Genomic DNA, 22014 nt, shown 5'->3' with positions numbered 1-22014 from the left:
CTCGCCGTGACTGCCGTGCTCCAGCCCCTGAACATGGAGGTGAAGATCATAAACCAAAGACAGGTTTTAGAGAGGACACCTTTGGGCTGGATGACGACAAGACTTGCACACTGACCTCAGCGCCATCCACATGCCTGCTACTGCGTGGATTGCCGTAAAGACCGACACCTTTGTTTTAATTGCTTTTTGAAGTGCGGCTTGGGTAAGCCTACAATGAAACGCCGTCCAGGCTTCGTCTGAGGGTGCAATTGCCTACCCGATAGTTTCAGTGGAGCTTTCTCAGACGACGTCACTTTTCCAAAGGTAGTCTACATGACATCGGTATGGAAACCTTAATCGGTTCCTTTCTTCTTTCACTCCCTCCTTTATCCCATTTCCTTTCCCCAAAAATCAATTATTATTATGTCCACGATGACGCGGAAGCCATTGAGGTTGCGTTCCGTGAGCATATATTGCCAGAGAACTCGTGGGGGGGGGTTCGATGAGAACTCTGACGCAAACGTTGAGACGATGCCTTCGCCGAATGCGTCTGATGTACAGCCTGTGCGCTGCACGTGACGGCGCGGTACTTACCTTCGGAAGACAACGCGAACGCCGCCGCATTAGAGCCATACTCGCGGACAACTTTCAGTGGCACTACAGCAGAGGCTAGGCGGGAAAGATACGGGCCTTTGTCCCCGTGATGTCGGGAGTGGATTGTTCGGGCTAGGGGTGAATAGGGGACGTTGGAGAGACTGTGTGCGGTCGCTGTAGTCCACGGCACAGGAACAAAGGCCCGCCTCCCCTTTCCTGCTTAGCCTCTGCTACAGTGGCACAGAAAGTTGACCGCTAGTATACTGAGTACATTACAAGTAACGCTAGTGGAATCGCGATGGAAAAGGCCGCATGGCCTCGCTGATCACCATGTATAGACTGTTGAAACGCTAAACGCGCACCGTAAAATGCTTCTCTCGGTTAAACCTCTGACTTATTCGCGCTAGCATTTGACGCCGAGATCGCATACGACAGTCTGCTTTTTCAATACCAAGTTTGGATGATGTACTTTCCTGGTTTGATCAGAATTAATTATAAATCCGCGTCGCCTGCAGCATTGGCGACACCCCCCCCCATAACAAGCAGCTTTCGCATTACTGCGAGTTTAGCGTTGCAACAGTCTGTATGTTATTGCGTAAGTGCTTTTTCACGGGAGGTTGGCGCGTCACATTACGGGGTGTATACCTCGTGATCTTTCGAGACAGTGACGCCGAAAAGCAGAGTTCAGCGCCCCACCACGACCTGGTTTTTTTCTCTCCCCCCTTTTTTTATCTTTATGGAACACCTGTCATGGCGCTTGTCACTCCGATTTTTACCCCCACCATATTTTTGCGCGCCTATATTTAACGGCCGCGGGAAAACGGCGGCTGAGTGTGTTGTGTCGGCGCATAAGCCTCCAGCCAACACGCATCGCGACCCTGTGCACTTACTAGACCCTGTGTTATGCTGTGCTGAGCTGCCGCGGATGTGAAAGAAGGCTATGTGTGAAGAAGAGAGCGATGACGCGTCTACATTGCGTCTACATTGAGTCTATATTGCGTCTTCATCGGGCTCTTTATTTGGGTCGGCCTCCGCGTAATTCGAAGAAATTCACCACTGACATTTACCACTTGTGGGTTTGCCCGGCGCTGAAGCCAACTAGAATTCGCCACCTGGCAGCAGCGGGTCTCCACCCAGACAACCCGTCCTCGTATATTGCTTGGACGCAGGGGCCACATCACCGCTCCCTCCTCGCCTTCATTAGATCGGCACATCTTTCCTTCTTTATTTAACACCCACCCACTCTTTTCTTCCCATCTCCCCTTATGCCCAGAGGCACTAAACAACGCTATAAAAAAAATCAGGCCCACGGTGATTTTATGGCCAGGAAACAAGCAGTGCAGAAGTGCATTGCTTGTTTTTAAGTGCCAATAGTAGTCTGTGTTAGTCACTTGCTATGCATTCAAGCTGAACATGTGCAGTGCTCGCATATCATTACTGAACTGATTGGAAAATTGCTATATGGGTAAAATAAAGAACATATATGTTTCGGATATATCCAACAACAGTGTCAGAATAGAGTAGTAAGTAGTAAGTTACTTTTTATTAAAATCATAATAAAAAGCAAGGAAAAGATTTTTGCTAGCCCCGGCATCTGCCATCGATACTGCAGCACCTGAGCTGGGGCAGCGGAAATAAAGGATAGCTGGCAGAATGGGGAAATGAAATGAAAGAGGTGAGGGTACAGGAAGAGAGAATATGGGGGAAGGGGTAATATTCACGAACTATTTACGCAATAAGAAATGTGTCCAGGTTGTGCGCTTGATTAGTGTCAGAATAGAGAAGTCAACTTTTCTGAACTGAAGATAGCGTATCTTGATGTTCAGGCAGGTGAATTAGCACCTTTGAGTTCCACCAGTGTAAAAGGTAGAGTAATCAAAGTCTGTCATGGGCAAGCCCACGATGCCGTTTGGGTAGACGCCGCATGTGCAGCGCATGAAGCGGTAGCAGTTGCCTACAATCCAACCCTACCTCACCCCCTATAACTCACCGTCTTCCCTCGTGCTCTACGCCTGAGGAGGCAGAGGAGACCGCCATCGCCCTAGCCCTTGCACATTCGGACGCCCAATACATCTTCAGCGACTCCAAAACGGCTCTGTCCATCTTTACCAGCGCAAGGATTCACGCCCCTGCCTGGCAATTGTTGAACACCCCTACCCAAAATTTACCGCGCAGGGTAGAGCTTCAGTGGGTGCCGGCTCACTCTGGGAACCCTGGAAACGAGGCTGCCGATAAATTGGCCCGAGGTTTGGTTTGCCGGGCTCAGGACAGTCTCGATCCAGGATTCTCGAGGGAGCGGGCGCACACCTTTGCGGAGCTCACGCAAATACCCCGTTTGGACCGTCGGACTTACACTCCTCCCCACCCCTTTCTTACGCACTCCCAACAGATCCTCTTCAGACGCCTCCAGACCCGCTCTCTGTCATCCCCTCAGCTTTTATCCCACTATTGCGGCACATCCCCTGCATGCTCCCTATGCGGTGACCCCCACGCCACACTCTCCCATATCCTTTTCCGCTGCCCTGCCGACCCTCCCCGCGGGGACAGCACGCCGTCTCGAGCTGGGAGGACTGGGAGGTCCTGCTCATGTCTGCAGACCCGACATCGCAGCTTGCTGCGGTGACTCGGGCTGCCGACGTCACGTCCCGGCATGACCTACTTGACGCAGTGCGGGACCGCGCAGTGGCCCAGGGACCCCGCTGGGTCTAAAACTCACTTGCTCAATAAAGTTTTTCTGTCTGTCTGTCATGATGCTGTGGATGGTATTAAAGTAAACCATTTTATGTGCGTTTCCAATTACAATGGAATCTCGAGGACACGAATGTTATGGTGTCGCGAAAAGTAATCGTATCATACAAAACGAACAACATCCGTATATGGCAGCACGGCTGTTTACGGCTTACGGGGTGTATTTACGGCCACGCGATACCGATCACTGCTCGCGATGCGTACCACGCGACGGCGATCGCGCGAGGAAAGGAAATGGCGCAGGATCTGTTTCGCACCTCGGCGGACACCTGAACCGCGCCGTAAGGGAAGGGATAAAGGAGGGAGTGAGAGAAGTAGTGGAGGGCTCCGGAATAATTTCGACCACCTGGGGATCTTTAACGTGCACTGGCATCGCACAGCACACGGGCACCTTTTGCGTTTCGCACCCGCCGCGGTGGCTCAGTGGTTAGGGCGCTCGGCTACTGATCTGGAGTTCCCGGGTTCGAACCCGACCGCGGCGGCCACGTTTTTATGGAGGCGAAACGCTAAGGGGCCAGTGTGGTGTGCGATGTCAGTGCACGTTAAAGATCCCCAGGTGGCCGAAATTATTCCGGAGCCCTCCACTACGGCACATATTTCTTCTTTGACTCCCTCCTTTATCCCCCCCCCCCTTACTGCGCGGTTCAGGTGTCCAACGATATACGAGGCAGATACTGCGCCATTTCCTTTCCCCAAAAACCAGTTATTATTATTATTATTATTATTATTATTATTATTATTATTATTATTATTATTATTATTATTATTATTATTATTAATCGAAACACAGCCGCGCCGTTGCCGGGTTCGAACCCGGGAACTCCGGATCAGTAGCCGAGCGCTCTAACCACTTAGCCACCGCGGCGGGTCACTGACGTGCCGTGCCAGTTCTATCAAATAAAGTACTCGGGTCTACTACTTTTCCTCATAATTTGTGCGGATTGTTATTTGGCTAATAAACAGGTTCATTTTTTCCATATCTTATCACATTTTTGACAATTTTTATATCAAATAAAATACTCGGGCCTAATACTTTTCCTTCCAATTCGTGCGGAATAATTGTTTGGCTAATAAACAGGTTCATTTTTATCATACCTTATCACATATGGTTATGTGTGTATTTAATTTTTGACTGCTACAGCAGAACTTTTTGTTTCCTAAATATTATGCAACTAGGTTTGGCTGTTGAAAAAGAATTTCAAAAAAACTGGCCTGAATGCTTGCTGGGGACAAAAATGGCATGTAACTGAGTTTTGTGCAGCTCTTGGTCCAGTTTCTGTTGTTCTGCTCACCATGTGCAAACACGTCAATGATAAAAAAAATTATGTGCAGCAGGCAGTAAGGCCTCCTGCCATCGATACAGTGCAGGTAACCGTGTGCCAGTTTACAACAACACTCTTGAACAACACATTTTTCTTTTATTGAGAATACATATCTTCCAGCATGTTGTGCGAAATGTTAATTTGCGTGCGTTGAGTGTATTACAACAGTTGGTACTTCGGCTTATACTTTGTAGGCATTTAGGCATTTGAAAATAGTGCTGTAATTAATATATTATTTCTCTTCCAGCAACGTTCATGCCCTTTAGTTTGCAAGAGCGATTCTTGTTTGCTCATTATACGAGGAAATTGGTGCACTGTTTGTAACCCTATTCTCTACTGTAATTAGTTGGGTGGTGGACTTTAAAGCTTATTTTATCAGGTACACGAAAACTTTCTTTAGTGATTGCCGCGCCATTGTAATTTGGTTCTGCTGGTGCATGTCTCGATGTTGAACCGATTACGCGCTGCATACAATTTTGGGCATTACCGTTATTCTGGTCGCAGCTGCTATACACCCGAACATGCATACTATGTCTTATCATTCTCAAGCCATCTGTTCGAGTTGGACTCTGCCAATTTTTTTTTCTCTGAGAAAGTCAGTCGCCAATTTTTCTTTCAGTTCAGTTTAAACGACCCTTGTATTTCATGCGCGAAAGCGGTTTGCCATCCAAACACGCATTCCAAGCTCTGCAACGTCCTACACTGTGTATAAAGCACGGGCAAGCGTTAACAGCTGCCATTTGAATTAAATATTAAGCCTGTTTTACAGTATACGCATGAGACCATATGACAAGCGCGACACTGTGAGACAACACATACAACAACAGAGATGTTCCCTTGGCGACGTTTACAAAAACTGCGGGATTCGATCGTGATGACATCATGTGTGTATGAGGATAATGGGACAGCACCAGCGCGGCAGAATAGCTGCAGGAGCAGTGTGCAGTGTACGGGCGTCGCACCCATAAAGTGACGCGCACATGACGTCACTCGCGTGCTTGTGACGTCATGGGCACGTCATCATGCTGTGGATGCGTGTGCAGAGGTGTCGTTGGCAGAGTATACATACTTCGAGCTCGTCTCCGTGACGTCACGCGCCGGCAGCGACGCAGACGCACACGAGGTGTGGTGCGCGGTAGACGGATAAAATGTCCGCGGAGTAGTGCACGCGCTGAATGCCCACACTTGTGACCAGATTGTTTTGTCAGCTAGATGTCGCCAGGTGGCTGAGAGGAGGCTACCCTACTGGTGTGCGCCACAACCACATAGAACAGGTCGCTAGAGATCACAGAGATCAGGTGCTCTCCGGGCGAGCCTTGAGTCTTTTAGTTCTGCCAACAACGTCACGTCTGAGCGAGATCTGTTCAATCGTAAAGCAAAGGGTTATGGAAACGTCTGCTTAAGGCCAATGACTACATGGTAAACGGTTGTTTACTCAAAGTAACCTGAAACACCATAGCTGTCGTCAAGAAGACAAAAATACTTGCGCGACTGATAAATTCTGCTCCCTTGTCATTTGAGCAGCAGCTCTGGACACAAGAAAGTTCGCCATATTGTGGGAACAACCAGACAGGACGCTTGTGCTACATTACGAATGTCCGATGCATTCACATGTTAAACATGCACTCCGTGTGCCGAGTCAGAATTTCCTTATTACATGGTGATTTGCGTGACGGTTCGAACTGTAAGCGGCATCAAGCAACTTGTGCGCTGAGAGTGGCAGAAGAGGCCGATGGCCGCCTGTTCACTGTTGCCGTCACCATTCGCTGGTATAAGAGATTCGTGTTCCTCATAACTATAGCACACCACGGGCTATTTCGTCATCACCAGCCCATATACGTCCCCTGCACGACAAAGGCGTCTCCAATTAATTTCCAATTGTTCGTGTTCAGGCTGTTACCTTTGTGTCAATCCAAATCATGCGAAAGCCAAGTGTGGGTCCATCTCCTTATTTGCGCTTGAAACCCAGCGAGAGCTATGCACCGACGCACAGTCATTGTGTGACCGTTGGTTCCGCCATCAGACTTCAACTGCGCATGCGTGAATGAGATCATGGCGCATCATCGCCGTTTAGTGTGAGGACAAGTACGTCATTCTGACCGACAGACTCCACTTTTGGGCAAAGCAAAATTATCCCGAAAGGCCGCGTTTTCAGGCGTCTAACCACAAACTGCAAGTTCATTAGCTGCTGGGCGCGTCATATTGCAGGTGGAAATTTAGAAGCTTCATGTCTATATCAGAGGTGTACGCATTCCCTGTAAAACAAAACAGAATAGTGCCTCCGGGCCGAAAACCTAATGGAATGACATTAAAACTCCCATGGACGTACTGCGCAAGTCCAGGACGTCCGAGGGACGTCCAAGGGACCTCCAGGGGAGTTCTCAGTGATGTTGCCATCTAAACGCAGGTGCTAGCGCGGGTGCACCCTACCTGAGGTGGTACCGACGCTGCGGTATGCTAAGCGGCGTGTACGCATAGTTACAGCCACACCACCATAACCGACAGAAAAGCTCGCTCGGTACTGTGAAATTGATCCTTTGCTCTGTAGAGTTGGCGCATGCCAATACGGCGGTCTCAGCCGGCCGATGAGTGTGTGAACTCGTGGGGTCCAGTGCTGCGGCGGCGGCGGCTTTCGAAGTGCGCAGGCCGCGTGCGTGCGTTCAGCCGAGGTTGGCACTTGGCTAGGTGGGCGCCGACTGAGGCGACGACTGCGGCTGCTGCGCCGCGGCCTCCTTGGCCCGGTGCATTCCCTCGATGATGCGGCGGGAGAGGAAGCGGAACACCAGGAACCAGGCCTGCGCCACCTCGCGGTTGAAGCGCTCCTGCAGGCTGCTCTCGAGCCCGAACTTCAGCGCTTGCCACAGCTTCTGCACGCGCCGAAGTGAGCGCAACGCGGCTTTGATGGTTCCAGCCGACCGACTACGCACTCCAGACACTAATACACCTATATGGAGGTAAAAAGGGAGTAACCTGCCCTCTAGCGCACTCTCTTTTAAAAAGGGAGTACGCTAGAGCTAGAGGAGAGTTTGCTCCATTTTTACTGCTTTATGTTTAGAGTGTATAGCAACCTTGCCGTCAGTAGAGTAATGCGTTAGCATTAGAGTCCGCGTTTCGGAAAAAAGTGTCCGTCGGCGGTGTTTTCTGAAGCCTCCGCCTCAGAGAGGGGGAGGGAGTGTCGGGTGGAGAGACTTTTCATAAATAACTCTGTCTCTCCCATTCGCTCCAAAAAAGAACGCAAAGACAATACGCCAAATGATAACGCATTTCTGCCGCATCAGTGGCTTTGATCGTCTATACTCTTTGAGATCTGTTTCTTCTAAAGCAAAAATGTGTCCAGGGCGCGTATTTACAAAGCGTAGCCGGTACGGCGCCTAGCCTTGTATTTCCTAGTTGATGGATGATTGCATGATGGTTGTAATGAGATTTGGCTTCACTGTAAGCCCACCGAAGGAAAAAAAATTAGCTGTGGTTTAAACTTTGATTAACCCTGGCGAGAAGCGAAAGCTTCCTTTGCATGGCTACGCTAGCTCACAAACGCACACACACTGCCGAACGGATTGTCTGTGAAGCGTCGCTGAAATGCCCGATGGGGCAGTTGCCACCTGCCACGGTGTGCAGATTGTGATGACGTCAGTAGGTCACATGACCTGCCACGTGACACCTGCCACGTGACTGCACTGACGCTGCCCTTTTGAAAACCTAGCGTAGCGAAGCTTTCGCTTCAAAATAAGGGCACATTCACGCCTCCGAGTCGCGGACGTATGTGGCTGAACCTATTTCGTTCGTTTAGTTACTGTCCCGCAACCCTCAGAAAAGCAGGGAGGAGGGACCGTAACGAGTCGGCCAATACCAGTCGCGCGCGACACGCAGCCGTGGATTAGGCCGGGGCGATGGACCTACGTCGAACATGTCCTCCTGGACGTTGAAGCGCGCGTGCTTTCGGCCCAGCTCGTAGAGTATGTCGGCCAGCACTCGGCTGTCGTCCAGGTTCTCGACGGCGGCCTCCAGGCCCTGCATGACCAGCAGGGCGTGTCGCTGCAGCCCCTCCATGTCCCACTCGTAGCTGCCGTCCTCGCGGAGCGTCATAAACTTGCGGAACAGGCGGCACAGCTCCGGGTAGCGGGTCAGCAGCCTGCGCACGTGCAGGTCCACTTCGCTATACGCTCTAAATACGCCTACGTGGGAGTAGAAAGGGTGTAAAAAAGGAGTAAATGGTCTTCTTCTTCTCTTCTGTGGATGTAGGAAGAATGGAAAGCGGGAAGACACGGGCTGGTCTACTGGAGGGCTAGCCTCCACGCCCACTGCCTGCGTGTCATAGAAGGGTGTGCCCGATTGTACCCGCTCATTTACAGGGTGTTCCATGTGACTTGAACCAAAGATTTAAAAAAAAAAAGTCGCGTACCGGAACTGAATGAAACCAACGCTGTATTGATCCTGACTTGTGGCGCTCCTCAAAGTATTTTTTAATTATGCTTAATTAATTAGGTCAGATTAATTATGTAAAGTTTCAAATATTTACTTTAGGGTCACGTGCGTTTCGCTAAGTTGTAGAGGGGGTTAAGAGAGAACCGATAATAATATAATAATTGGTTTTTGGGCAAAGGAAGTGGCGCAGTATCTGTCTCATATATCGTTGGACACCTGAACCGCGCCCTAAGGGAAGGGATAAAGGAGGGAGTGAAAGAATAAAGGAAGAGAGAGGTGCCGTAGTGGAGGGCTCCGGAATAATTTCGACCACCTGGGGATCTTTAACGTGCGCTGACATCGCACAGCACACGGGCGCCTTACCGTTTTTCCTCCATAAAAACGCAGTAGAGAACCGATCCAGTTTTTGTTTTTTGTAGTAAGGTTTCTACGTGGACATTTTTACCGCTAATATAAAAAAACACATGATTGCACTCTTGCGCTACCATATTGCAGCGCTGCCAAGCGCGTTAAAAAGAATACTCTGAGGAGCACCACAGGACGGGAATCAATTCGTCACATGGTTTCCGCCAGCTCCGGTGCGTCATTTTTTTTTATAATTTGTTCAAGTTACGTGAAACACCCTGTATATATACGCCGTATATCAGCAGCTAAAGCCACCCTTTAACGACCGTACCGCTTGTCCTATATATCGTCGTTCTTTCTTGTGTTCACAATGTTATTCCAACTTGCACGGGTTGGTTCTGCAGCTAATCTTTCTTTACATTATGTGCTAGTCATCTTAGTTTCTCAAAACATATGTAGGGTCCGCAATTTTCTTGATTTCTTTAAAAACAGGTTAAACGCGATTTCTACCCTAAAATGCTCCTTCTAAGGAACGCGGTGTTTCAGTGCTCAAAGGTAAAGAAACAGTACAAAAAATTGGCGAATATCTTGCGCTTATTCCATAGGGGTGTTTTCAGTTAACTGATGATTTGAAGCCTCTTTTAACGATAGGGCTAAATTTGAGAATAAGTTCTGGAAGTACGTTTTAGAAGCGAGAGACTAAAACACAGCTTCTCACCAGCTTTTCACATGGTCACGAGCGATGTGACGTTGAACGACTCCTTTCCTATAGTGTACAAATGCACGCAGGTCCTGAACGGACGCAGAGGTGCTGCTCCGGATATTTTAATGAATGCGACCAAATAATTGTAGTTATTGAGAAAGGAAAGCTAATTATAATATTTGTACTTGCCAGTTTGATATTGCTAATTAAATGATGAGCATTGGGCTCGCACTGAAACGAGCGTTCATAGTAAATTTATTTGCTCAAAACTGCTGGCAGAAAATGGCTGGAAAAAAAGCCTGTATTACCGAAAATTTGCTGAATAACCCGATTTGTAATTGAATTTTATTTAAAAAAATATCGCCTATTTTTACTCCGCGAATTCCTAAAAAAAATTGAAACCCGGGGAAAAATATCATATTTATAGTATATATGCGACCGCAGTGGGATTGTTTTTACAGGGCGTACAACCACTGTGGTCGTTGCAGCGCGCATCGCACCGTCGTTTTTAAAAGTCCTCAGAACACCGGTCTCATATGTTGTCATGGCTTTGTCCTGCGTTTTCTCCCACTGCTGCATAGGCTTTCAGTTTTGTTACTTTTTTTGTCATCAAATAAGACGGTATGTCGACGTAAAGTTGCTATCATCTTCCCCACTACCTGTTGCCACCCACTGCATGACGACCCTATTAGTGGCCTATTTTAGTCCAATGCCAATCCTCATGTTGAGCCAAGCTTGACAGCCGGCGTTGGCTAAGTACGGAGGACGAATTTTGTGCCCAGAATATTTGTTGAGTTTATACGTAACAACACTCTGCTGAATGTAGTCAGTTGCATGCACGGTCACGAGCATAAGAGCACCTAAATAATTAAGACGTAGATAATTCGGTTGCACCGACTTTTAATCATGCAGCATCTTAATTTTTCATGCAGGGATGTCAAATGGGAGAACTTTATGGCGCGCGTTTTCACTATCGCGTCAAATGGATTGTACCCGGGAGTTGGCACAGGTTTGTATCAGACACTGACTTTGAGATCGCATAACATTTTCTTGCAGAAAAAAAAAATCCAACGTTCCATAAAACTTAGCACTAAGGTCTGGAAGACTATAATAAGAAATTGGGGGAGCAGAGATTGCCTAAAATAAAGGCACTGATAGAACGGCGAGATGTAAAAATATCACTGGGATAAACTGATCACTACATGCAGACCTGCATGCAGTTCTTCTCAAAAGTCCCTAGGTCATTTACGTCGCCCATATTTCGCCGTCTAAAGAGAGCAAGAGAAACTCGCAGTGCGTCCCGCCTCGATACCATCCCGGAGTGACCTACAAATTTTCGAAAGGCTCTGTACCGGCACGCTTCAGGGATGCATACCTATACGCACGTATAATAGTACGTGCGGCCGTTGAGGTCGGCTGAGCACCGCCTGAAAAAGAGCTTTCTGGCGCAAGTTCAATTTTCCCGCCCCGCAAAACTCTCTCGCGCGGTAAATATATATCTGCTCGGATTCGTCGAGCTGCATATTAAATTTGCTTGATATATCACCTCGAGACGAAGGGGAGCTCGCGCGGCGCATCGGACGGTTCACCTGTTCCCCCGTGCAGACAGACGAACGCGGAATATCGATGAGGAGAGTGCATTTGAGTTCGCCCCGCCGACTCGCCGCAGAAATGAGGCACGCATTCGGTATATCGACGGCGGCGGAGATCCAGAGCCCTATACATGTACTACGCCGACGAGATGCGCGCGCCGCATCTCCTCGTCGTCGGGGGATGGGAAACGTACATGTACGGACGCAGTCTGCAAAAAAAGAAAATGATACGGTAGCAACTCCTCGACTGCAGCTTCGTTTGCCTGTTGCACTGAATCTTTTCTCTCAGTGCAAGAAAAAAAAATAAGAAACTATAGTACGGCCCCAATGGGCACTGAACATTCCTTGGACGTTCTGCAGACGCCCTGCAGACATCCTGAACGTCCACAGGACGTCCAAGGGAGTTTCAATGCCCATTGGGGCTATGCACACGCCAAAGGCACAACGCGAATCGCCGCTTCGTCTGCTCTCGAAACGCAGCCGATGTGGCTATATGCGCTAAAGCGAGCGCTTCCTGATTATGAGCATATGTAGCGTCACGGACGTCCAACGCACGGAGCAGACTCATGCAGCGGCCGGTCGAGAAGCACGCAATGCATACGTTTGTGCGTGCACATCATTCGCTTGGCTAGAGAGAGGGCGAGACAGCGTCGCATGCATGCTAGCGCGGGGGCGTCGTACCGCTTGAAGACCACCACTCCGGTGCCGGCGAGGTCCTGCGAGAGTACGGCCCAGGTAGATCGCACCAGCTGTGCTTGGCGCGGCGTTAGCGCCGTGCTCAGCTCGGCGTCGGCTTCCCCGCGTAGCACCGACTGCCGGCTGACGCCGTAGCCCATGATGGCGGCGCCAGCGCACCGACCCCACTCTCTCGCCGAGGTCTGCTGCTGCTGCCGCGAGGTCCTCCGCCGCTTCGCCCGCCGCCCCCGAGCCTCCGCCGCCGTTGCGGGTTTTGGCCGCAGGAGTGCGCGCCCGCCGCCGACACCGCGACGCCACCTCGGGCGGCGGGGGCGGCGATCGAGCCGGGGCGAGCGCTGGCCTTGCCCGAATTGCGTTTACCGAGCGTTGATGGCCTTGTCCCTCCCGTACTCACGGGGCGGCGTTGACGATGTTGTTGTGAAAGGGCCGTGTTCATGCATCCGCGACGAATGAGCGGCGAAAGCGGGAAACCCGCTAACGATCGTTTGACTCCAGGGACAAAAGGGAACGACGCGAGGCGGGATAAAACGGGAGAGCCGGACAGCATGCATCGTAACGAGCGATGAGGGGGTGTTTTTGTAGATAATACCTCTGTCTTTTTGTGCGGGGGCACGTCTAGACATGAAATGAATGGCGCAGTTCCTCATTGATTACTGCGAGAAGGAAGAGGTTGGCGACTTAGCCCAGTTAACTGAGCAGGGGCGTCCGCGGATCGTGCGGTTAACGTAGGGATGCCCGTACGTCGAAGTGGATGTTTATACAGCATGTTCGACGGATGATGGACGTCTACTTTTAAAGGTATCTGAAAACAACAGCGCCTGTAGTAAGTACCCTGCTGACGCAAAAAAAAAAAAAATGGCGCCATGGTTACGGCAATGTAACGCAAAACTTAGCAGCAGCTGGTGTACAGCTGCAATTAATGACGTCGGCTGTCTAAACTGCCTCCCGCAACGTCGAGTGGCAGGCTGATGCCGAGAGATCATTGCGGAATCGCAAACGATCCCAAACAGACCACTTGCAATCAGACAAGTTAATCCCTAAAACTGCCCCGTGGCTCCTACAGCTTAGGGCCTCCATGCTTGGACTTGCGCTGCTGTTAATATTCCTTTAGTTTCTCCTGTGTGGGACCTCCGACCTGAAATATGATCACTTTGTGCCGACGCCTCGCATTCTGCAGCACGATGTGCGGCGGCGTCTTGATCGGCTCACCCCTTTCCCGGTCTCGAGCTCGTACTCATGCGTGTGAGACAGCACTATCATTGCCGGCTTTCACATCACCCCTGAGAGAGGGAATGCAGACGGCACTTGCTCATGTAGTGGCTACCTTGCACTTAGTGCGACAACAGCCTGCACACTCAGGCAATCCCGGCTTTAACTAACTTGATGGTAACATAGTACATGTAATTCTTGCGCCCTGCCGTTTATTCTTTTCAGCTTATGTGGTAGTTCAAACAGACCTGGTCTGCGTGGTATGCTTGTTTGCGTGGTATGCTTACTTTTATTCTTTGCTCATAATTTCGTGTTAAATGACTGTTAATTTGTTTGATTGTATTTGCTGTAACCTACTGATTTGCGCGAGCCATATTTTTGTTCACATTTTTGTGTTACTTGTGGCTGCTGTTCCTTTGTTAGTTTGTCTATTGTACCCCACTCCCCTCTGTAATGCCCTCGGGCCCTGAGGGTATTGAAATAAATAAATAAATAAACGAGGCCGCCGAATCCTTAGCACGAGAGTCTGGAAACCGGACACAGGCGGATCTCGTGGGGCATTTCTTAAAGGAGCGTATGTGCTAGTTTGCTGAGCTCACCGCAAAATCCTGCAATCAGCGCATCTACCCGCCACCCCATCCATACCTTCGCTACCAGAGAACAGTCAATCTGGCGTCGCCTGCAGACGCGAACGCTACCTACACCAACCCATCACCCCCGTATGCATCTTGTGTTCCTACTCCAAAAGCAAGCTTATCCACATTCTCCTGTCCTGCCCGGCGTCCCCTCCCCAGTGCCTCTCCAAACCTGGGAGGACTGGGAGACCTCACTGCGGTCAACGGACCTGCCCATGCAGAAGATCGCAGTCAGCCGGGCCGCATACGTCATGGACCAACATCACATGGACGTTTAGACCGTGAGCGGGCTCATGCGGAGACCAAGGCGGCCTGCGTGCCTCGAATTCGCTTGCAAATAAAGCTTTACAACATATCAACATCAACGTTGCAGAAAGCTTGCCTTAATTTCTCGAGCAGGGAAGCAGAGGAAGGAAACCAAGGAACAAACTCAGCAATTTTTTTAAATAGGCTTTTTGAGTTGGATAATTGCTTTTGGGGGAAAGGAAATGACGCAGTATGTCTCATATATCGTTGGACACCTGAACCGCGCCGTAAGGGAGGGGATAAAGGAGGGAGTGAAAGAGTAAAGGAAGGGAGAGGTGCCGTAGTGGAGGGCTCCGGAATAATTTCGACCACCTGGGGATCTTTAACGTGCACTGACATCGCACAGCACACGGGCGCCTTAGCGTTTTGCCTCCATAAAAACGCAGCCGCCGCGGTCTGGTTCGAACCCGGGAATATTGAGTTGGAAGAGCGCTTTTTCAGGCTTAGCATTGCCAGCGGTGTAGTGCGTGAGAATGCAGCTAAGATATAGTTAAAACTTCGTAACTATTACCGTTAGGCTACTTATTTACTGATAGGCTTGTAGCGCACCGTAACATTCTACCAGTGTCTCGCTATGGACGAAGCAAGCCAGTCGGAGCCGACGTCCTCGAGAGCGGGTACTAGCAGACGTCGGGCAGTCTGATCATCCGGTCGGCATTGCCAACCGTGCGAGGTATTTAGCAATCGACAGGGAGCGTAAACGCGCTAAACGGGCAGCCGAAACCGCTGAAGAGCGGGAGCTTCGCCTGGCTCAAGGGCGAGCGAAAGATGCCGAAAGACAGCGACGAAGCCTTGCAAGCAGCCGTGGAGGAGACTGGCGAGCCGCTGGAAATGAGTTCTTGCAGAGCTAGCTTTCGCTTGCATAACCACAGTTAGCTGAGCTAAGCCGCAGCCATATTAAAGGATTTCGAAAATGCCATTATACTATAGCCACCGCTGCAGTGCAATTAATTTTGGGGCTGCACACGGGCGAAAGCGAAACCTTGCGCGCCCGCAGAGCGCGTCACACGTGCTCTCTGCCTGCTCTCCGCTCTCAGTCGGCTGCTGGGAAAGGATCACGTGACACCTGAACCCCCCCCGCGCGACTCTTGCTTCCTCTTCTTAATGTCTTTATGCGCCGCCTTTTTTTTTCCCATCTCTCACTCATCTGCGGCAGGCAGGTAAACAACTTTACTGACTTCTTACAAATGAAGTGTGTGTGGGGGGGGGGGGGGGGGGGGGAAGGAAGCAGGACGATGACGGGCCATTGTCCCGTCTTCGATCTCCAAGTTAACAGGACCCCTGTACTTGCGTCTTCCAATCTATCAGCCTACATGCCATTACCACTCCTTTTCCCGTCAAAATTTTCCTGCATCCAGCAATTAACCGCCTGTGTCTTGGCCACTCCCCCGCAGTGGGTATGTGCCACCATTGTTTGAGGCCTACCTACCTACCTACCCTCGGACTGCCCTGGATGGCTGGCATTTTTGTGCTGCGGCGACCCATCGGGCCCAGCTCACTGTCCAAAGCTGCTGATGCAGCTGCAAGCTGCACAGAGCTGGGTCACAAGTGGCAGTGTTTCTCCGTCGGTTATAATGAAGAGAAGAAAAAGGTCGTGACTGTTGCCGTTTGGTCTGTGCCACGAAACCTGGCCGCTTTTGGGAAGAGATTTATGCGGTGGAGGGTACGTAAGGCGGGAATCTGTACGTACAGGGTGAGGTCGTCGTAGTTCAGAAATCGATCGCTGGCAGTGCGAGACGAAGGCGGAACCCATGAACCACGGAAGTTCATGGACCATGGAACCCATGAACCTCGGCTACTGAGTCGGAGTACCCGGATTCGAACCCGGCCGCGAAACCGCGTTTCGATTGAGGCAGAAAGCGAAAGGCGCCCATGTGCTTCGAAATACACCCGCCGCGGTCGGTGGCTCAGTGGTTAAGGCGTTCGGCTACTGGTCCGGAGTTCCCGGTTTCGAACCCGACCGCGGCGGCTGCGTTTTTATGGAGGCAAAACGCTAAGGCGCCCATGTGCTGTGCGATGTCAGTGCACATTAAAGATCCCCAGATGGTCGAAAATATTCCGGAGCCCTACACTACGGTCTCTTTCTTCTTTCACTCCCTCCTTCATCCCTTCCCTTACGGCGCGGTTCAGGTGTCCGCCGATATGTGAGACAGATACTGCGCCATTTCCTTACCCCAAAAACCAATTATTATTATTCGATATACGGCTGCTGCGGCAGTGATGGAACCTGCGACCCTGCAGGATTAGCAGCCGAGATCGCAGGTTTAATCCAATGGCAGAAGTAACTCTACCTCACCTAATTCTAAATGCCCAATGGCTGGAGTTAGTGGTTGAGTGTGTTCTGTACACGCCACAGCGAACTTCGCAGCAGCGGCCAAGCACAGAAGCCGAGACAGCAAGACGAATATATGACGAAAGATAAAGCAGAATCGCGAAATGGCAAAGGCGAGCGCTTTCTAGTGTTTGTAATTAGGCTTTAGCGTGTCTAATGCTAAAAAACAAATCCGAAACTGACGATACGCCACTACTATACACTTGGCAACGGCGAAGCTGGAAGTTATTGTGGGTATCTTCACCAAATGTCAGTACTGCGAAGCACTTTGTCGCAGAAGTCCGCTCCTCGATTCCAAGAGCGCCGCCATTTGTTGCGCTCAAGGCTCTGTGGACCATTCTCATCACAGCTTCCTTCGAGTGTGGAACGTAGAGTCAGCAGATTTCTTTGAACTGCAATTACTACTGAAGTTCGCGCAGTGAAAGACGTACGTTAATGATACGAGCTTCCGATGAGGCGTGTATAATGCTTTGGTACTGATATGGACGGTCTCCTGTATGTGGCGTCACCCTCTGCATCCCTCACATGGGCTATGAGGGGTGCCATAGTGGAGGGCTCTGTACTAATTTAGGCCGCCCAGGGTTCTTTAATGTGCACCAACATCATGCAGCCCACGGGTGTTTTTGCAATCCACTTTCATCAAAATGCACAGGAAGAGAATGCCAGCCCCACAATTCAACGTGGCTGAAATTGGTTTTAACTCCTTTAATAGAACCAATTTTTGACCCTGCTGAAAGTTCGAATTAACGAGCTTCCAGTGTACAGATAAACCGGCAGCTTGGCTACTAGAGTCTGTGCCATGGTAAGCAAGCAAGAACGAAAAACCGAGCTGTATCGTGCAGTTGAAAACTCGTGACGCCGCTATGAAAAAGAATACCTATTCACCCACACGTTCGAACTTTAGCAGTATTCACCAGCGTCTTGACTGCATTTTTTTTTCATGTGCATTCGTCGCGCTCGTTGTGTTCATTTTGGTTAATGTTGGCAAGGCGCACCGAGGCACAAGGATTTCGTCACATATTGTGCGAATATGTCATGCCCACCCCCAAGGTGGTAAGCCATACCAGCTTGCATTCGCAGCGACTCCCGCCAGTTGTTCGAATCTTCATATGCCACAACAATAGTGCAATTCCATCAAAATACACTCATTTGTATAGAAAGCTTAACGCAATGACACAGTTATGCGCAATTGACATGGCATTTCAACCGCTACCAGTGTGAAAGGGGGCACTCAGTGATTTCACTCCAAACACAATCATAATGCACTTCATTTTCTGAATTCTTCTGGATTAATGAACCTTGCACTACTAATTCATTCTACAACAACAGACTTTGGGTACAGCGTTCCAATCAGTATCGTTTTATATTGGACCAAACTGCAGGCAGAGCCCATCTGCTGTTGAAATGAGGAAGAGAGCCTACACAGTGCATCAGAGAGAGAGAAACGTTTTTATTGTCGAGCCGCTACAACACGTAAACCACTTTGGCAGTCAACAGCTGGTGGTGCAGGAGGGACGCCGTCGCTTGCCGGCCACGCTCCTCCGCCGCCTTGTAACTTAGCTGCACGCAAGCATTCAAAAAACAGCATCAGTACCTGTGTTTCAACTGTGCACAGCTGTTTAGAAAGGATTTTCGCACTGTAGCTTGCCATGCTCCGCTGCCCTGGTGAACTCGCATGTCCACTGAATCAGCTGTATTTTGTAACAATTCCTTTCATGGTCCATTCCTTTACCTCTTGGCTACTAAATGGCTTCACCTTTGATACCAGAGCTAGTCGGTGACATCCAGGGGTGGTAGCTACCAATGGCGGAGTGGCAAAGGAACAGATCGACAAAATAACCGTTCAGAGCATGGCGCCTTGTACAATTCATATAAGCATGGCTCATTCCAAACATGAACCAATGCCCACTACAATTACGTAAAAGCAAAAGAAAATACTATAATCACTTTAAACTAACCTTCCTTTCTTCGGAACAGATTGCTCAGAGCTGAAGTCATAGCACCTGGCGCGTGTTATTAGCCCCTCTTCAGCTTTCAAACTATGCATAAATTGAGCTGCACCTAAGCTGGCTCATCTCTTTGCAAATATTGGAGGAAAAAGTGGCAAACTTGTACTCAGCGATGTTCACGCCGTAACCTAAAATTCCCTTACTTAGAAAAAATCCCATTTCGGGATTTTCCTAGAGGCAGCTTGAAAAATCTGCATTTTTTCCACCGTCATTTCGTAGTATTATTTCATTAATCCTTGCTGTTCTTTGGAATGAAGGAACACAGCAGAAAACAAATTTATTGGTATAGTTTGTGTGTTCACCCAGAAAAAAAAAATAACCTGCCTAATAAAATTCCCCAAGAAAGGAGAAAATTTCCCTAAAAGAACACCACTCCTTATACTAACGCTTCTGCAGTTTTAGATGAAGTGAACAATACTAAAGTTAGTGCTTCTAAATTAAGGCGTCTGTTACATCTGGAAAGCCACAAAATCCAGGTTTAAGCAGGACTGAAAAAAAAAAAGGAAACTGAATAGAATGATAATACCGATAAAACAAAAATAAAGGGAAGAGATAAGCTCACTTCTTTTTGAGGGTGAAGAAGCTGCGCTTGCGAGGTTCATCCCTACGCTCGGCCGGCAGCGTCTGTGCCCGCGACGGGCCCGCTGTGGCCTCACCAATGGCCGCCTGAAGCTGCTGCAGCCATTGGGATAACTCCTCCTGCAAAGCGCACCAATCTCAGCTGCCTGACACAGCATGTGCTCGCCAAGAATGAAGAGAGGTGCCGCAGAGCCACTCTCAGAGTGACATAAACGACAGCATCCGCCACTCGTGCATGCAGGTCACACATGGAAAGTTACCATTAGAGTAGAACCCTTCTAAGTAGCTCAGACCAGCAAAAATCTTTAGTATATCAGTGTTTTTACCATGTCAGTTGCTGGTGATGGCATGGATTTGAGGATGCTGTCTGGTAATAATTTGGTTACTTGCTAAACATAAACAGTTTGGCTTAGGAAAGACAAAGTTTCAATCCCGCTTTAATCACCCATTATATGCTAATAACCTTTTTTTTCAGTCATCACATTTTTAGTTATCACGCTTGCGATTTCATCTAAGCCTGGCAGGAGCACTGCATTTACATACACATAACAAATATAACACGAGGGGGGGAGTTGTGTTCAAATGAAAACGAAAGACCTGCATGAACGCGTCGTCATTTTCTGCGGCCTCAGTGTAATTTAGGAGGAAATAGTTGAGAAGCGTGCGACACACAATCAAGAGTGGCGAAACCCCCTAAGCAGTGCCGCCACTGCCTATGCCTTTTGCCGCCACTGCTTCGTGCTGCCCAGTGCTAGACCATTAGACCCCCCCCCTTCCTTACTCCTCACAGCTCTTTTACGGCCTTTCCTTTTTCAGCCGCAGAGCCACCTTCTTTCCACGTTCACAGCCAGCTATTCTTAATTTTTTTTTGCCATATGCAAACACGCGCTTTGCCTCACAGCCCAAAGGCCTTTGAGAAGTCGGCTTGGCCTCGCAGCTCACAAGCCTCGCGGTTAAGCCACCTCAAAGAGCATTGTTTTATCATCGTTGACGTCCATTTACCTCCGGCTATTGGCCTTGCGATTACGCTGTTATGTGTCTCTTGCTCCAAGATCTCCTTGACTGCGCGCATGCCGCATTCTGCTGGAATTACAGTCTTTGCCAATCGTAACCAGGCAGCAGGCTTTGCTTCTCAGTTGTATAGTGGAGCATTTGCAAAACCCCTTAATGCCAAAGGGTCTCAAAAGGAGAGCACAACGGGTGTCCTTACTCAGCACAGATTTAGAGCTTCAGGTATGCCACAAGCGTTACAATACATGACTACTAAGCAAACCCCATTGCCTGCATATCTTTCTTTGGCAAAGACATTCGCGTGTGCTCTTTAAAAAACTATATCCTTCTCTTCATTAAAAAAAAATTTAACTATAAATGAAGAAAGACGTACAGTCGTTCATGGAAGGAAAAATGGGAACACAGTGTCACTTTACTATACCCGTGTTTTTCTATATACGAGTTTACTATAGCAGGGTTGGTTGTATTGACAGTACATAATGCATACTTGGGCCAGCGGCCACACATTCTGTTAACTGCATGCGGGAGAACCTCGTTTTAATTAAACGGCACCGCGCTTGTGTCACAAAGGTGCAACATAAACAATTTCGGCACCTGGGCGCAATGCCTAGAAAGCTGGATATCACTAGCCAGCCACGCCCTTTCCGCTCGCACTCCATTTTGCACGAGGACGCGGGCAATGCCCCCGAGCTGCTCGCGAGAGGCCGAGTGGGTGCTTCGCCCATGATTAATTATTGAACGCTTTTGCCACGCAAACTTGTACTCCGGTGCTGGCGGTCATCTCGTTCAGAAAACGAGAGCGGAGAATGGCGAAAGGCAACTGCACGGTTGCTATCTAAGAAAACACTGCCAGCTAGCCAGGAAGCAGTGAGCACGACATGGCTTTCATCACCACGAAGTTTCCAGCAATGAAATGCGCATCAATTTGTAAAAGGAAAATGATACGCCCGAATGTGGTCCTTCAAGCTGGAACTCGTTAAAGATGGGAATTATCTGAAAAGGAGACTCCTACACTTCGAAACCTCGTCAGATAATTCCTATTTGCTAAAAGCGCCACACCCCATTGAATCTATCCTCTTGCAACACATTCCTCATCAGTAGAAGGCACCAGTGCAATGCATTATGTGAGATGTAACAGTGCTGCTTCTATGTGTGCTTCTGACTTTCTGCAGATTACAACTACGCAGCGTTTTACTCACCAACAATATTTTGACATGCCGTTACATTGTACGAGCATACAAGCTGGTAAGGGAAGAGTCACATACCTCATCCTTTGCTTGGAAGAGGAATTCTCCACCATTGGAAAGCCTAAGAAAATAAAAAAAGGAAAAAAAAAAGTCAGATGCCAAGAGAGTGAACCAAAAGGTGTCAAAGGCATGGAACAAAAAGAACTACAGAAGGCAGAAAGTGCTCTATACTGGGTTGCAATAGTGTTGCAGAGCTGAAAGTAGTCAGGAGCTGGTCACACACCGGTGGTCATCTGGTAGCCATTCAAAACACTCGCCACCTTTTTTGCAGCATTACTTTCT

At 49.2% G+C, this 22014-nt stretch overlaps 2 protein-coding genes across 6 annotated transcripts in view; both read right to left on the bottom strand.

The window, feature by feature from the left end:
* Positions 1-4719: 4719 nt before the first annotated feature.
* LOC144133302 (neuroglobin-like) lies at positions 4720-12846 on the bottom strand. Its single transcript, XM_077666294.1, has 3 exons — positions 12390-12846; positions 8544-8775; positions 4720-7510 (listed from the first exon to the last, which is right to left on the bottom strand). Exons 1-3 carry the CDS (start codon positions 12542-12544, stop codon positions 7325-7327), a joined length of 573 nt encoding a protein of 190 aa, XP_077522420.1. The 5' UTR covers positions 12545-12846; the 3' UTR covers positions 4720-7324.
* A 5470-nt stretch (positions 12847-18316) lies between these two features.
* beta-Spec (spectrin beta chain) overlaps positions 18317-22014 on the bottom strand; it is a 40973-nt gene continuing 37275 nt past the window's right edge. For all 5 annotated transcript variants that reach the window (XM_077666282.1, XM_077666283.1, XM_077666285.1 and 2 more), the window contains 3 exons: positions 21751-21793; positions 19458-19594; positions 18317-18446 (listed from right to left, as the gene is read on the bottom strand). In XM_077666282.1, coding sequence (XP_077522408.1) covers positions 18443-18446; positions 19458-19594; positions 21751-21793 — 184 coding nt within the window. In that variant the 3' untranslated portion in view covers positions 18317-18442. The remainder of the gene's footprint in view (positions 18447-19457; positions 19595-21750; positions 21794-22014) is intronic.

The sequence above is a fragment of the Amblyomma americanum genome, chromosome 5, assembly GCF_052857255.1.
Source record: "Amblyomma americanum isolate KBUSLIRL-KWMA chromosome 5, ASM5285725v1, whole genome shotgun sequence".
NCBI classification, from domain to species: Eukaryota; Metazoa; Arthropoda; class Arachnida; order Ixodida; family Ixodidae; genus Amblyomma; species Amblyomma americanum.
This window is presented reverse-complemented; position numbering and strand designations above follow the sequence as displayed.